The sequence below is a fragment of the Globicephala melas genome, chromosome 1 (genome assembly GCF_963455315.2).
Source record: "Globicephala melas chromosome 1, mGloMel1.2, whole genome shotgun sequence".
In the NCBI taxonomy this organism is placed as follows: domain Eukaryota; kingdom Metazoa; phylum Chordata; class Mammalia; order Artiodactyla; family Delphinidae; genus Globicephala; species Globicephala melas.
The window spans coordinates 22,681,470-22,697,661 of NC_083314.1; the positions used below are offsets into that span (position 1 = coordinate 22,681,470).

The window sequence follows — 16,192 nt, forward strand, 5'->3', positions numbered from 1 at the left end:
CCCACAGCAGTGCATTTGTAGACAGATGGGAAGGCCACGCACAGAAGGAAGATCTGTGGTTCCAGAGTGGGTACATGAAAGAGGGTGGCATCCACCCCACCTGGTGAAATGCTGGCTCACAGAGGCAATGGGATCCCTGGGGCAGCTGGTGAGAGCTCGGCAGTGGGGTAAGGCCATATCAACCCAAGAGGGGCTCAGCTGGAATCACAAACATCAGCCAGGCTCCCCAAGGGAGTGGGTGTGGATGGCTGCCCCCAATCCCAGCCACACCGGCAGAAGGAGATGGAAATGCTACAAATCCCAGCAGTGGCGGTTCAGCAGTACTGTCTCTATCCAAGAGGGACAGCAATTTAGCTGGAGGCAGACAAGGAACATGCCCACACTCACTAGGTGGCCATGGACTTTTCCTGGAAGGTGACGAAGGCCATTCCCAGGGGCTGGTCCTGGACCCTGCATTCCTCTTCTGTGATCCTCTCCGTCAGCCTGTCCTTCATGCGCGTGTAGTAGGCGATGGCGTCCTCCTACCAGAGGACACATCCCCTTGTGATGACATGGCCCTGTGCAGGTCTCGGGGGACCCAGCGCCCATGTTCCCGGGGGGTGTGGGCCCTCACCCACTCACACCCCTTCACTTCACAGCAGCAGAACTGGCCACAGGGCTTGGGGTTGATGAGGGTCTGCTGGCCTGTCTTCATCTGCAGGTTTGTGTAATAGGTCAGGCTCTTCTCTGTCTTTTTTCTGCAGTGGGAGGGACAAACTTCAGACTCGCAATCCTGTGGTGTGACTCACAGAGCCACTCCCCTCCTTTCCTCCCTAGCGGATCCGAGGCCAGCAAGGAAGGAAGATGGCATCTCAGAGGGAAGGAGTCAGAAAGGTGCAGGCCAGCTCGGCACATGCCCGCCCACCCTGCCAGCCCTCCCTTACCTCTCCCTGCACAGGTAAATCAGCTTGGCCACGTTGTAGCACAGCTGGACCTCCACCACTTCACACGTGGGATACGCGTCCCTGTGCCCAGGGCAGATCAGAAGCAAAAGATAGCCATTGGAAAAGAGAACCCCCCCAGGCAGGAGAGACCCCCAAGACTCCAGGGGTGGCAGAGCAATTACACTGCTCATTTCTGTGCCAGGGGAGACCTCCTTCCTCTTTGTCTTTTACCAAAGGGGGAAATTTTGAAATGTAATACAAAGAGGTCCTTTTAAATAGCGTGAAAGTAACTGCCTGAAACTGACAAGTTTATACCCACTTGGCTTTAAATCAGTCAGTACTTCTCCTGAAGAAAAAAAATAACACTATTCATTACCTCCTCTACCCATGCAAAGGAGCAAATTTATTGTTTGCTCTAGGTCATTTGTACTCTGGACCATCACTGAAATCCTATTCAGTTTGTGACCCTTTTGAAGATCACAGACCTTTTTGGTCTCATGAAAGCAAAGGACCCTCAGCCCAGTAAATGCATTAACTTATTTGATCCTCGCCATAACCTGTGAGGTTTGTGTCCCCATTTTACAGATGAGGACAATATGTGTCGGAGAGGTAAAACGACTTGTGCCCAAGATCACACAGCTAGTGAGTGTCTGAGCCAGGAAGTGAATCCAGGCGGCCCAGCTCCAGGGCCCATGCCTGTACCCAGCGTACGATGCTCCCTCACCATATACGCAAAATCCTATGTGCAACTCCTGGGCATTCCTGAACCGTGTACATCCCCACCTACTACTTGCTAGGCACTGGGATGGAGCCTGGATAAGTTTACATTTTAGTGAGCGAGAGAGAGACAGCCCATAGACATGTCAGGCAGACAATTTCAGGTCCCATTACGAGCTTTGCGGAAGAGAACAATGGCGTAAGCATCCCTTCTACAAGGCAGATTCACACATCAATCCCCATGGATTGCAGCAGTGTTCACTAAAAGGGCTGCCTGAAATAGGAGAAAGTGTGATCCAGTGTTTGTAATGGGAATGAGAGGACTTTTTTTTCTCTTTAAGGTAATATATTAAGTGGAGCTACTGTTTCCAAATGTTGCCTAACAGGAAACTTCGGGGAGCTGTTTCAAGGAATAGAGAAAAATGATTCCAGTACCCAATGTTTATGTATAGAAAAATATTTCTAAAATACTTAGAGTTTCTAAAAGAGAGGTTCGTCAATAAATTTTAAACATTCATTTTGCAATTCTGTTTATACTAATAATTTGCTTAGCAAGTGTTCTTCATAAATAGTGCCAAGTCAAGCCACAGCCAGCCCCTAATCCATACTACAAATTAACGACTGCTGATGAGGAACGAATACAGCCTGAAACCTCGGCTCCCTAGCCCAGGTGCAAGTCCTCCAGCCCAGGGTCCTGGGAGCCTTCCCGGCCTGCTCTCCCCCGACCATCCCCTTTCCCGAAGCTCCATGAGATGCCCTGCATTCATCGCACCGTACACACAATTTCCTTCTCACAGGAAGGCCCTTCCTCTAGCCTCCACCTGCAGGTATCCCCGGTGCAGGTGCTCAGAGGAGGCTGCTGGAAAGGAGGTTCTGCTGGGAGAGCTGTGAGAGAGCTCTGTGAGGACAGGGCTCCGGACCCGGAGTGCTCACTCGAGAGACACGTGCTGAGCAGAAGATTGAACCACGAAATGCAGAGCGGGGCCCGGGTCCCTCCCCGCCTCCGAGACTGCTGTCTCTCGGGCATCTCTTACTCTGCAAAGCTGACGCTGAGAAGCCCAGGGTGAATCCTTTTCTTTTTTTTTTGTTTGCAGGGAATGTGTGGGCGTGTTGTTTCTATGAATCTTTTTCTCTGCCCCTGAGCTCTCAAGATGTTTATCTGCCCCACACCCTGGCCTGTATTCTGGCTACTGCGTTCACGTGGGCAGCCGTGGCTGCCGGCAGAGGACGTGCCGCCCCAGCCCAGGTCCTCACAGCCCCAGGAGAGCCTGCCCAGAGCAGCATCCGCGGCTCTGTGGCTGGGCCAAGTCCTCCTAGGGCGTCTCTCCCCTTCCCTCCCAGTGTAAGCGGCCCTGCTCACCGGAAGTGGCTCTCCACAGTCTCCTTCTTCGCATCTCTGGAGAGTCCTGTGATGAACAGGGTCCGTCTCACCTGCGGGAGAAACACACCAGGGAGAAAAGTCACCAGGGCAAGCCAGTCTGCCAGGGGGACACACCCTGTTCAAGCCTCCTCAAGGAAGACGATGGGGACTCAGAGGCTCAGGTGCTTGCCTTCCTGGCCTGACAGAGCCTTGAAGTCTCTTCTTTACATAGCATCTTCTTCTAGGCAGTCAAGAATAAATTTCCAGGGAATTCCCTGGTGGTCCAGTGGTTAGAGCTCTGCGCTTCCACTGCACGGGGCACGGGTTCGATCCCTGGTCAGGGAACTAAGATCCCGCATGCCACGCAGTGTGGCCAAAAAAAAAAAAAAAACATTTCCAAAGCAATTTCGATGAGCCTCCTTTGCATGACAAGAGACTGAGAAAGAACCCAGAAAGGGGAAGTGACTCAAATGAGGTCACACAGCAGATCAGAGGAGGACCCAGGCCTGGAACCAAGTAATAGAAACTCCCTCTCCCCCCATCAAGTTATGGGCTGCAACGAGAGAGGGAGCTGCTCTCAATTCAAACTTCTTGGAAGTTACTTAGAATCCGTAACTACACGCCCAAACCCCACAAGTCTAAAGGCTAGTTGGCAAAATGGGGGGAAATAGCCAAATCCTAAAACAATCTACCAGACAAAAATTTTAATGCCGATTCTGAGCACACATTTGCAAGCCTGAGGCCCCTCCTTACCCTCACTGCCATCGTGGTGCTGGGGAGTAAGCCTGGTGCCACTCCTCCCCAGCTCCCACCTGAGACCCTCCCCAGCACGTGTCCAGCCCCCCACTGCCCCTCACTCACCAGGTTCTCCTCTTTGTACTTGATGGACCGGGTATGGTGCCGCATGAAGCCCACAGTGAGGATGAGGTAAAGGATAGCGAAGACGGTGTGCAGCCAAAGGAGGTCGTTGCTGCGGGGGAGGGGAGGGACACCACGGGCCATCAGGGCTGGGCTCCCAGGCAGGGAGTGAGGGTGCAGGGCTGGGCACTGAGCTGAGGGCCAAAGGCTTCAGCACAACAGATTCCTCCAACAGAGGTTGAGCGGCCAGTGCCCTTTAGAGAGGGCACTGTCCTGACTGATGAACCCCAGCTCCACGGGGCCCTCTATGTTTCCTAAAACCCGCTGCAAAACAACGGCGGCCTGGGGTGTGTCCATGCCTATAGCCCAGCAGCGGGCACCAACGGCAAAGAGGCTTTCAGACATTAACTCGCTCACTTTGGACGACCTCTGGCCTATCCCGGGCTCCAGAATCCGCCCTCTCCTTGGTCTCACCCATCAGCACCCTCACGCCCCCCAACTTCGAACTCACTCTGTCTGTAGGTTTGCGATGGTCGTCCTCCCAAAGCTGTAAGGGTCTTTGTCTGCAGAGAAGCACAGATACTCAGTTGCAGGGTCACACTAGGGAAGTGGGAGGGGGGCAGCACAGCCTTGGTCTGTGGAGCTCTGAGAAGCAGCAGCATAAGATGTCCGAGAAGTCAGAGGACTGTATCCGGTCTTTTCAGAGCTACACCAACCAAGGCCTCTGCTTTACTCCAAGATGCTTCTGGCAACTTCTCAACCTACCAGGTGGGTAAAGTCAAAATCTGAATTCATCTTGCTTTGAGAGTCTTGTGGCATTCCTTGAGAAATCTAGAAACACCCTAAGCTGTTCCCAAAACCAAGGCTGGGAATCACTGGGCGTAAGAAGTGGATTCGTGATGGGGACGCTGGATTCCTGTGGGTGCTTGGAAATAGAACGCCATGCTCTGATTTTCACTTTGAACATCACAGACATCTTCTGGATCCAAGACTTGTGGCCTCCTGATTTGGGTGGGGGCAGGAAGCTACAAAACACACTCTGAAAGCCCCCGATCAGTCTTGGGGTCTTCCTCCTACTTGGCCCCAGCTCTTGGCCCAGGTTTGGGGTGGCTTCTTCTCCAGATCTTTAAGCAGATGGAAAAGTTCAGAAAGTCACCCTGAGACCTTCTCACATCTGAATTTGAGCATGAATCCTGGGGTTCTGATCCACCACAATGAGGCCCTTTCCCCAGGGCTGCTGCTCTGCCTGGGCCCAACTCAGGCAAGATGAGGAGTCCTTACCCAGCAAGCTCCCCGAGAGGTTGACGGGCAGGATGACACACAGAGACAAGAAGCTGACCACCACCAGCAGGAAGATGATGTGTCTCTGGAACGACAGGTAGTGGATGGCGTCCTCCCCACACCACTCCAGGATCTGGTCATCTCTGGCCAAGACACACATGGAATCCTAGTGAGTAGTGGTAACGGGCTGGGATGATCTCATTTAACCGTCATGACCGTCCGTGAGGTAGGTCCCAATTTGATCTCCACTTTTTTAAATATGAGGAAACAGGTACAGAAACAGCACATTAACTTTTACAAACATCCAGCCTGTAACAGCAGAGCTATGACGTGAACTCCAGAGCCTGGAGCTCTCAGCCCTCGCCCCACACTCCTGGACGAAGGAACCTGCCACTGCTCCACTTTAGGTCTCTAGAAACATCTGTGCCCACGTTTGTGTGTAAATACAATTATCCCTCATCCCTTTCCTGCACCCGTGGACAAGCAAAGCCACTGATAAGAGGGCTGCTGAGAATCTCCCGAGCAAAGCTGTGTGTGTCCAGGCTCACGGCTCCCACCCTTCCTCCCGTCTCCTCCTCAGGGAGACTGGGAGACAGAGGTGGAGCCACTGCTTTATTTTACTTATCTTTGAATATTTATCTATTTATTTGGCTGTGCCGGTCTTCGTTGAGGCGTGTGGGATCTTCGTGACCGCGTGCGGACCGTCATTGCGGCACGCGGGATCTCTAGTTGCCGCGTGTGGTATCTTTTAGTTGTGGCACGCGGGATCTAGTTCCCTGACCAGGGATTGAACCCGGGCCCCCTGCATTGGGAGCGCAGAGTTTTAACCACTGGGCCACCAGGGAAGTCCCTGGAGCTACTGCTTTAAACATTCTAAGGCTCAGTCCATCCCGCTGGCCCTGCCTCTTCCCTGTGTCCCTGCTGTGGCCCCAGAGGCGGGGGGCGACCTGCTCCACCCTTTCCCACCCTCAGTGCTGTATTTGGAGGCTCCAGGTCATTTGGGGACCCAGAAGATTCTGGGTTCTGACAGCCAGACTTCCATGCTACAGAGGGAGAAGGGGAGGGGGATGTCTCCTGTTTTCCTGTTCTCCTGACAGGGAGCTACCCTGAGGATCCTGCTTCCAGAAGACAGGGAAAGCCCTGCACTGGGAAGAAGAGCTCAGGGAAGCAAGGGCCACCGCATAAAAAGGCAGGTGTGAAAGGTGTGGTGCGAGGGCTCTGCAGCCAGCCAGCCAGACCACAGTGGACTCCAGCTCAGCTGCCTCCAGAGAGGGCCACAGCGCCCACCTGAGGCTGGGACCTAAAGCAGGGAGGCTACGACCCGCTAGCTAGCTGGTCACTCAGCAGGTGCACAGGAGGCAGTGAGGATCCAGGCCCAACGCCGTGCCTGGTGCCGGGTGGACGCTCCATACCATAAAATTACGCATACCCTTTGCTACTGTTACCAGTTTGGCACTGACTACCTGATTTCAAAGTTCTGCCAATGCACCAATACACTGTTTTCACACTTCTAAATACACTACCAAAATGCATACACTTTGCCACAATACGTGCTACTAAACATACATTGGTGAGTTAAAACTCCATAAGTGGACTTCCGCCATGTGGGCACAGTCGTAAAGACTTCCACGTTCCCAATGCAGGGGCCGGGGTTCGATCCCGTCGGACCACGTGCACGCCGCAACTAAAAAGATCCCGCATGCCGCAACTAAGAAATAAATAAATAAATAAATATTTTTAAAAAATAAAACCAATAAGTGAGTAATTTTCATCAACAATTTTTTCTTGAGATACACCTCGAATTTCCCTATCTTGCTGGGAAAGGCAATCTGGAAGGAAACTGAGAGGCCTCTTTAAATGTCAGTTGTAACGCTGGGCGTGAGCAGCTGTTAAAATTTAATTGCAGGGCTTCGCTGGTGGCGCAGTGGTTGAGAGTCCGCCTGCCGATGCAGGGGACACGGGTTCGTGCCCCGGTCCGGGAAGATCCCACATGCCGCGGAGCGGCTGGGCCCGTGAGCCATGGCCGCTGGGCCTGCGCGTCCGGAGCCTGTGCTCCGCAACGGGAGAGGCCACAACAGTGAGAGGCCCGCGTACCGTGAAATAAAAAAAAAAAAAATCTAATTGCAGCCTTAAAAACAGTCAAAGGGTAGTCCTTTCTGTGGCAGGAACAGAAGAGAAAAAACAGTGGGAGTTGAAATGGAAAAATATGTCTGATACAGCATTAAAATGACAAAGCAGAATACGCAACTGTACGGGTATGGCCTCACTCAATGAGAAGTGAGGTCCTCGCAGAGAGGGCTGGAAGGGGACATGGAGTGATAGAAACAGTGGGTATGGACTGCGGTGCAAACCGTCAGCAGCCTTTGCTAGTTAACGTGAAGATGATGAGTCAAAGTTTCTGGCTTTGCCCCACCCGATGGAGGCAGAGAGTGGGGGGCACAGCCCAGGGTAGGGGAATGGCCTAAGTCCCAACCAGCGGTGCCATGGGCAGTGGCTGAGCAGAGGGAAACATGCCGAGGGCATCTTTCAGAGGTAGGGGTAGGGGTGACTTAAAATTTCTTCCTATGAATTCTGTTCTGTACGTGATGGATTTTTGCACAGAACATGCATGACTTCCGACACTTCCGGAGGAAACGCTGACATGATTTTGGAGTGGGCAGGGAAGGGCGAGGCTGGCAAACCTACCTCTCCCACCTCTGTCCCCTCCCCCCTCCCAGAAACCTCCCCTCCTACTCCAGACCAGAGTTCACTGGTTTCTTCTGCACAACATGCCTTCTGCCAGTTCCCCTGGGAACAACTCTCACCAGCCTGGACTCTTCACAACACGCTCACGCGTGTGAATGCATTTGAACTAGACAGAGCAGGTGTTATTCTCAGCCTGCTTTTATAGTTGGGGAAACTGAAGCCCAGAGAGAGGGACTTACCCAATGTCCTAGAACTGTCACATTTCATCACTTCTAAGATGGCATTTCCATATTTCAACACCTCTGAAATGGGGGGCACCCTGGGATCATAGCCAATCACAGCACAATAGGAAGCATTTTCTCATTCTCGGTGCTGTGCGTCTTACAACGGCGGTTTCTCAGATAGGATGCAATACGGCCGCAGGCAGCAGAGCTGAGACTCGCAGCTTGGCTCTCCCACCACATGCAAGGGGACTAACTGGCTTATAATCACCAAGCGCCTCTTTCAGGATTTCTCTCCAAGGGGCCCAAGTTTTAAGGAAAAAAAGAAAACTTCTAACCACGTGAGCTGAATATATTAAGCAATCATTATTTCTCCACTTTTCACTAATTCAAAGACATGACACTGCCTAGAAGAGCTTCCACCCAAATATATCCGTGTTAAATAGTACGTAGATATAATTCCTGCCTAAAGCAAAAAATTAGCTTTAATTAGCTTGCACAGGGGCTCCCTGGGCCACCTTTATTCTCAGCCCCCAAGTATAGCTTTGGGTCTGAACTGGAAAGTATCTGAGAGACTCCAGCTCAGGATCAGGCAGCTTGGCTCTCTCCTGCTGACGGGCCGAACACCCAAACAAACCCACCCAGACAAAGACACCTCCAGCCACCCGCGCTGTACTCACTGCAGGCGGAAGACCGCAGTCAGCCAGGGGCAGCATCCCTGGAAACGGAGAACAGGGATTAGCTTCCAACAATCTCTGTTTTTCGGAGGCAGACATAATCATCATCTTTGACTCTAAACAACCACCTAACCTCCCGTTTTATAAAAAGCAGTGCTTTGGTCCCAAATTCAGCAAAGCAACCCTCTTGTCCAAATGCGACAGAGTCGGTGTGTTCCCAGTCCTCTGTCACATGCATCCTGTGCCTGGAGATCTTGTGAACGTCTCTCAAGTTTTGACAATTTGTGGAATTATACAGGCTCCTGGGTCAAATGGTGCAACTTGAATGGAGAGCTGATGAAAGTTCAAGGCCGCTCTGGAGAAGCTGACGGGGGCTTCTGTTTGTTTCAAGATGACTGAATGAGATGCAAGACAAAAGCAAGGAACCAAGCCCACTCAACTGGACAGTTCCCTGGGGCGGGGTTTAGAGAGGGAAAGGGTTTCATGGGTTTTAGTGTCCATCGTATCTCTTCAACTTGATACCCCTTAAAGCTGGACTACCAGCTGGGAAAAACAAATATTTGCTCGTCATTCATTTGACAGTCACTTAGCACCTACTGGGTGTCAGGAGGTGGGGAACAGGGCTGGATAAGATTCGGTTCCTGCCCACAGCTGGCTCATAAGCTAGCAAGCAAGTCAATAATTAACTGTCACACAAAGCCGTTAAGTATGATAACACAGACAAGAGCTGTAGCCAGGTGCCTGAGAATTAATCAAAGTCTCACGATCCTGGATCACGCAGCTGCCACCTTTGCTGTGGTATTTCCCAAGTTCAGGTGTCTTTGTCAAAGCAGAGAAGAGCTCTCACCAGCATTGCCACTCAAGGTCAAGGGTATAGAGTTAGCAGCTCTGCAGGAGTACAACTGCCCTCTACCTGCCAATTCTTTACTGCCCATCCTTGCAAGCCCCCATCCCGCAGCCACAACCATACCTGCCCCTTAAATACCAACCAGCTCGCTTTCAAAGTCCTGCTGCCCTGAGGAGGAAGATGACAGTCTCTGGAATCTGGACTCACTAGAAACACAAAAGGGAAAAATGGCAGATAATCCTTTTAAAAGGTCTAAAAACTTATGTCTAGTATCTCGCTGCCTCTTAGAGCTCAGGACCAAAGCTACTGGTGCTCGGTGGCTGGAACAAAACATAACTCACCCTGTGAAAAATACAGGCAAGGGCATCGACCGTTCCAAGGTTTGGTGAGACGTCAAACTCTATGTTACGTGGGATGAATAACAGGGGGTCAGGGTGTCAGCGGACCATCCTGTGCTCCACACCCTTGAACCTCAGCCCTGTGACTGGTCTACGTAGAGTGACTTCAAAGTGTTGCCTGTTTACGATATATTTCCCAATAGAGCAAATAAAACTTGGAATAAATACTGTATTTTATCAAATCTAAGACACCACTGGTTGTAAAGGGCCCAATTATTTTTTGAACCACTAAGGAGTAAAGGATGCTGTCAATTAACCATGATCACCATCGATAATAAGTTGCACCCAATTTCATAGATGAGAAAATGCCAAACATGAGCATTTTAGACTTGATGAACTGGGGCATTTCACATTGCTAATTCGGGCAGATCCTTGCTTCTGAGTAACCCATAAAAACACCCCGTGCGCTGTGAATTTGAGGTGTTTGCAATATGCTACGTTTTGCTTTTCTCTCTGTTTTCCTACTCCTGGCTTCACCATCCCACTTCTCATGGCATAAGGCCTGGTGAAGCTCAACTTTCAAAGCCTTTCCAGAGAACTGCCTCAATTGACCTTCATGGTAACCCTACGGGCAAGAAGAGGCAAGAGGAAACAACCCAACGAGCTCAGCGTCCTGACCAAGATGACACAGCCACGGAAGTGTGGAGGCCCCTGATTTCCAGGTGCTCTAGTCTCTTGTAGTACTCAGCCCTCCTAGGAGTGAATGTGCCAAAAAGGCACCAGGTGTTTCAAACGTTTCCCCCCAAACAGTCCAAGGCTGGCGCACAGCTGAAGCAGAGGCCCCAGCACCTTACCCCAAGGTTAATACCCTTGGGCTTCCGCAAACACCAGGGTGGAGACTGTGGGGAAAGAAGGTGCATTTACAGACACCCCCATCGCCCTCCTGCACAGACTGCATGTCAACACGGGAACCCCCTGAGGAACAAGGGTGGGGGTCTGCCTGCGGAGCCCCCGGGGAGGCTTGGGCGGGGCAGCCCGGGCCAGTCTCTGTTTCCCCAGTCGCTTCCTATTGCTGCATCTGGCACAAGATCCTGGGGTGTGGGACAGCTAGCTGGAGCTGGAAATTCCAGTTGTGCAGACCTGGAACTCATTCTCCCCCTTCAGGTGACATGCGTAGAGAGCCCAGGGTGGAGGTGGAAGGACGTGAGTCCTGGCCAAGGCAGTCTGTGCTGTGTGACAGAGCGTCCGAAGCGGGCGGATTAGGGCCACTGGCTGACCCTGACCCAGAGGAGAGGAGCAGCTCACCTACGGCCCTGCTGCCCTTCTCAATCCAGCTCGCCTCATCCCCAGCCCCGAACTAATTAATCTCAAAGGAGATACACTTGAAAATGTCCAAGGCGAGAAAGCAAGCTGGCGTCCTCCTCAGCTGATGATGAAAGCCTTAAGTATCTAAGGCAACTAGATTTCTTCCGTAGCCCGAAGCAGCTGGCTCACCGTGGGCCAGCTCCGAGCCCCGGGGGAAAGCTGGGTGTGTGGGCAATGGTTTTCTTACCGCCACCAAGAAGGTACCAAGGCTAATCTCACAGGTCTGTGGTGAAGAGCAGAGAGAACAGTTTCTGGTACAGGCCTGGCAGACACACTAATGAACACAATCTAATATGAGCATCATGTGTGGGCTGTGCCTGGTGGGCCTCACAAGCCCCCAGCCCCATCCCAGCCTCTGTTTCTGTCTCTGTCTCTCTCTCTCTCTCACACACACACACACAGACGCTTGACGTAATGAGTCTTTTTTACCTGTTTGCTTCTGACACCAGGGCAATGCGGCCATAATCCCAGAAGTTTCTTCTTATGATGGAAAATACCAATACTAAAAACTAAAAGTAGAAAAGAAATCAGGTCTTGTAAAAGCATATTGGATGGCTTCTAATTAGGGGCAATTGTCTTAGGGGCAAAGCCCACCCCTCCCCCAACACCCCCCCCCACCCCGACTCAGGAGGGCTAAAAGGGCCAGAGAAGGCACGGAGCTGCCCCAGGCCGCACAGCTCAAGGGCTCAATGCTGTGCTCACCCCCTTCACCAGCTCCTGTCCCCTGTGCCCAAGCCACAGAGGCTGTCAACACTGACACGGAGCTTGCCCCAGCAGCCCCCTAGTCAAGCACTCAGGTCCTGCTCTTTTAGTCTCAAGGCAGCCCTGACAGCCACGGCCTTCCTCAGCCCTGGTTTGCCTGCAGGGTCTCCTGAGCAGGAAGGCCCTCACAGCAGCCCTGGGGACCAGCTCCCTCCTTCACTTTACATAGAGCTGCATTTTTCATTACAGAACAGAGGTAGCAGAGCTCCTGGAAGCTGAGCCAGAAGTGGTCAGATCTTTATCTTGAGTTTGGTTCTCCTGGAGGCAAGCCCCGGGGACGCCTGGTGCAGAGCACGCGGGGCCCTCGGCAGGCCTGTGTGCCCAACAGCAACGCCAGGCGCTGGACTCAAGTCTAACCCCCTTTCCGCTCTAACTCTGTCGATTCTAGACTGTCTCCTTGCTCCCTTCGTGTCCACCTTTGCAGGTCCTCTGTCTTGCTCCTGCCTGTCTCCCCTCCCTGGACAGGCTCCCTCCCTTCAGGGCTCAGCGTTTTAATCAGTATATCCCTGCCTGCCCTAGTCAGGAACTGTGGTTTTAAATGTGGGTTTTGCGTAAAATAGCTAGTGGGAAGCAGCCGCATAGCACAGGGAGATCAGCTCAGTGGTTTGTGACCACCTAGGGGGTGGGATAGAGAGGGTGGGAGGGAGGGAGACGCAAGAGGGAGGAGATATGGGAACATATGTGTATGTATAACTGATTCACTTTGTTATACAGCAGAAACAAACACACCATTGTAAAGCTATTATACTCCAATAAAGATGTTAAAAAAATTAATGAATGAATTGGCTAAATGGAATTTATAATAAAGAACATTGTATATTTAAAAAAAAGAAAGAAAGAAAGAAAGAAAAAGAAAGAAAGTTGTTGAAGTTAATGAGCACCCAACGCTGTAGTGAATCAGGGCCTCCTACGCTGAGTTGCACATGCAGAAAGGAAACATGGAAACTGGCATTTTCTCCGTCCTATTTGTCCGTGTTGGACATTCCCTTTATTCATGTCATGATACGCTTTCTGGTATTCCTTCATGCTTAAGCACAAATAAAATTGCTCTGTTTCTCAAGATATAAAAAAAAAAATGTGGGTTTTGGACCCCAGAGGGGCTGAGTTCCAGCAGAATTTTCTCAAGGTTAATCTGGAAGTTGCTGATATATTTTCAAAGGCAGGTGAGTCCTGCTGTCGGATAAACATGAAGGCGGCTTGGCAAGCGCCTGCCCTCTGCCCTGGCTGCTGCTCCCTTGGCTCGAGCGGTGTGGACATTTCCCACGCATCTCTCTCCTCCAGGCCCCTCTGGCTCTTTGGTGGGTCCCTTCCTCCACCCCATCCCCAATCCCCGTAACTTCCTGCAATACAAATCCACCCCCACCAGCACACTCCACCGGAGAGCTACTCTCTCTTCTCAACCAAGACATACCCACCCCAGCCCGCCTCTCCGGACTTCTCTCCTTGGCCCAGACCCTCCCCTCCCTGGAGACGCTGGATGGATCACAGCTCTAGGGCCACCCTCCTCCATGAATCCCACCAACCCTCACATCCATCACCACTCTCCTGCCTCTTCCCTCCTCCCAACCAAGGCTGGTAGATATGACTGTTCTCAACCTACAAATGGGTTTTGGCTCCAAGACGTGGGTTATTCGGCACTTAAAGAGCCCTTTTTCGTAAAAGCAACATGAGTAGCACACGGGTTCCCACATCTGCCCTTAGAGGACCAACAAATGTAGCAAAAGTCTAAGGCAACAATTTAGACTTTAATCCTAGGGAGGAAAATGCAAAGAGGAGTTAGGACTCCCTTTCCCTCTTCCTATGAACATTTTTCCCCCCAAGCAAACTTGGGTTGGATACCCGCCTCCTTCAGGGACGGGGGCCCTCGGGCTACCCTAACCCCCCTCCCCCAGGCCCCCACCTAACCTCTGGCCCAAAGCAGTCCAAGGGGTCTACTCCCTCCGTCCCCTCTTACCCTGTTTAATCAGATGGCCTCCACTACATGGGAGGAGAAGGTGACAAGAGGGACCAACCATCCCATGGGCACTTGTCAAAAGAAGGTGCCCCTGAGCCCCAGTAAATCTCACCTAGCATGTCTGAGCCAGTCTAGGGGAGAATACGGCATATTTCAGATTGGGTTGGGGGGGCGGTCTTTGGGAACAAGGAGGTCTGAACTAAAGAAAGGCCACCTATGAGGGTCGGCACTGAGCTCACCTTTCCCCAGTTTTCTCCTTTTCTCGTCTGATCCTCTAAAGGCCCAGGGACCCCAGCGGGGAACAGGGGGGTGACATTTATAAATTGGGAATTGCAGCTGCTCTAATGCTCATTCACATCTCTCATCCCTGTGGACTGACCCTTCCCAGGGGCCTTAGACACATGACGGGCTGGTAACTCGGTAACAATGGTAATAATCAAAGAATCGTAATGTGTATTCTTTACACACATTGCCTTATTTAATCTTGTCCCAGAATCTTCGAGGTAAAAATTATTACCTCCATTTACAGAGCAAAAACCTGAGGCCTAAACAAGCTACGTAACACGCCCAAGGTTACAGAGCTGCGAAGTAGCGGAGCTAGGACTTCAACCCAGGGATGTCTGCTGGCTCCTCACCTGAGTTTCCCAGAAAGCCCTGGGGTGGTGGGGAGTTGGGGGATGGAGGTTAAACAAACAAATAACTGACACGATTCCCAAGGAGTCTCACCAGGAAGCAGCTGACGTCTATGAACAGGACAGTGGGGATGCCACCGAAGGTGACCCCCTGGAGCACGGTGCTGTTTTTGGCCGAGTTGTAGCAGTAGGAGTCATTGGGCTGGTCCCCGATGCCCAGCCGCTGGCGGATGGCCACCGCCCTGGATCGCCACAGCTCCAGGAATGGGGAGTCAGTCATCGTGCTGGTCCTCCCTGGAGAATGGGACCCGGCGGAGGGTCAGGGCTCCAAGTCTCCCGTGGTTTCCCAGGCCAGCGCGGGCAGAGCCAAGGGCGGGTGTCTCCTCCAGGGGCTGGTGGGGCACAGGGATCGGGGAGAGGCAGACACTGGCCCCGAGCGCCCGGCAGAGCCTACAGAGAATAGCTCCATTGTGGGAACAGCCCGGAGGGTCAGATGGACCGGGCGGATGGCTCACCCAGGACACAGCTGGCTGCCTCCCCAGCGGGGGTGAACAGGAGGACAGGGGAGGACAGGAGCTGCTGTGGTGCCTGCCTAAGGGGTGCCAAGTTCCTCCAGCCTCAGGGATGACTGCCGGGAAGTCATTCCTGCAGCGGGACCCTGGGAGGTCTGGAGGGCAGGCAGGGGAGACCAGGCAGGGCACAGGAATCAACAAAGGAGGAGGAAGAGTGTCCAAGTGCAACAACTCTTTTTTTTTTTTTTTTTGCGGTACGTGGGCCTCTCACTGCTGTGGCCTCTCCCGCTGTGGAGCACAGGCTCCGGACGCACAGGCTCAGTGGCCATGGCTCACGGGCCCAGCCGCTCCGCGGCATGTGGGATCCTCCCGGACCGGGGCACGAACCCATGTCCCCTGCATCGGCAGGCGGACTCTCAGCCAGTGCGCCACCAGGCAAGCCCAACAACTCTTGAACATCTGAGCCACAGACAAGAGTTCATAGGATGTCAGGCCGGGGCCTCAGAGACAGGCCCACTCCATACACTTGGAAAGCGAGGCTCAGAGATTAAGATTAAGGAGCTGGTCGGGGCAGAACTGGGTCTCAGGCCCAGCCTCCTGGGTCCCAGACGCCAGCTCTCTTTCCACTACACCACACTCCTTCTGCAGCCGGCTACACACATGGGTTAGTTTAGTGAGAGATTAAAAGCCAGGAAAGGGGTAGCGGAGAGGAGACAGAGAAGGCAAAAGGGGGTGGTCTAGGGTGAGGAGGATGGGGTCCCAGGCCTCCTCAGGGACCCCTGAGTCGCCCACCGTGCACCGCTGGAGCACTCCCCAGGCTCTGCCCTCTCATTCCTACACCCCTAGCCTTACTGGAAGGTCCAGCATTTCCAAAGCAAATATCGCTCCAGGCTGGTTGTTGACTTTTCCTTCGAGGCTCCTGGTAACCCAGGTGAAACTAATGGAAATCTCCAAACACCAAAGGCCCCAGAGTTAGTAGCCAAGTTCTGGCCTGCTTTTCACACTGTCTGTGGCTGAAGAGCCTGGAGAAGTGCTCAGCAACACCTTCCTCTCAAGGTCC

At 52.6% G+C, this 16,192-nt stretch overlaps 1 protein-coding gene across 5 annotated transcripts in view; it reads right to left on the reverse strand.

The window, feature by feature from the left end:
* Positions 1–16,192, reverse strand: part of TMEM63A (transmembrane protein 63A) — a 33,957-nt gene that overhangs the window by 13,383 nt on the left and 4,382 nt on the right. For 3 of the 5 annotated variants that reach the window (XM_060302276.2, XM_030868427.3, XM_030868421.3), the window contains exons 2-12: positions 14,715–14,914; positions 11,702–11,781; positions 9,712–9,775; positions 8,726–8,763; positions 5,140–5,282; positions 4,370–4,421; positions 3,862–3,970; positions 3,001–3,071; positions 924–1,004; positions 614–737; positions 388–521 (exon numbers count right to left, since the gene is read on the reverse strand). In XM_060302276.2, coding sequence (XP_060158259.1) covers positions 388–521; positions 614–737; positions 924–1,004; positions 3,001–3,071; positions 3,862–3,970; positions 4,370–4,421; positions 5,140–5,282; positions 8,726–8,763; positions 9,712–9,775; positions 11,702–11,781; positions 14,715–14,900 — 1,082 coding nt within the window. In that variant the 5' untranslated portion in view covers positions 14,901–14,914. Of the gene's footprint in view, positions 1–387; positions 522–613; positions 738–923; positions 1,005–3,000; positions 3,072–3,861; positions 3,971–4,369; positions 4,422–5,139; positions 5,283–8,725; positions 8,764–9,711; positions 9,776–11,701; positions 11,782–14,714; positions 15,378–16,192 lie in introns of those variants that run through there. The other 2 variants (XM_060302394.2, XM_030868425.3) reach the window with 2 other exon arrangements.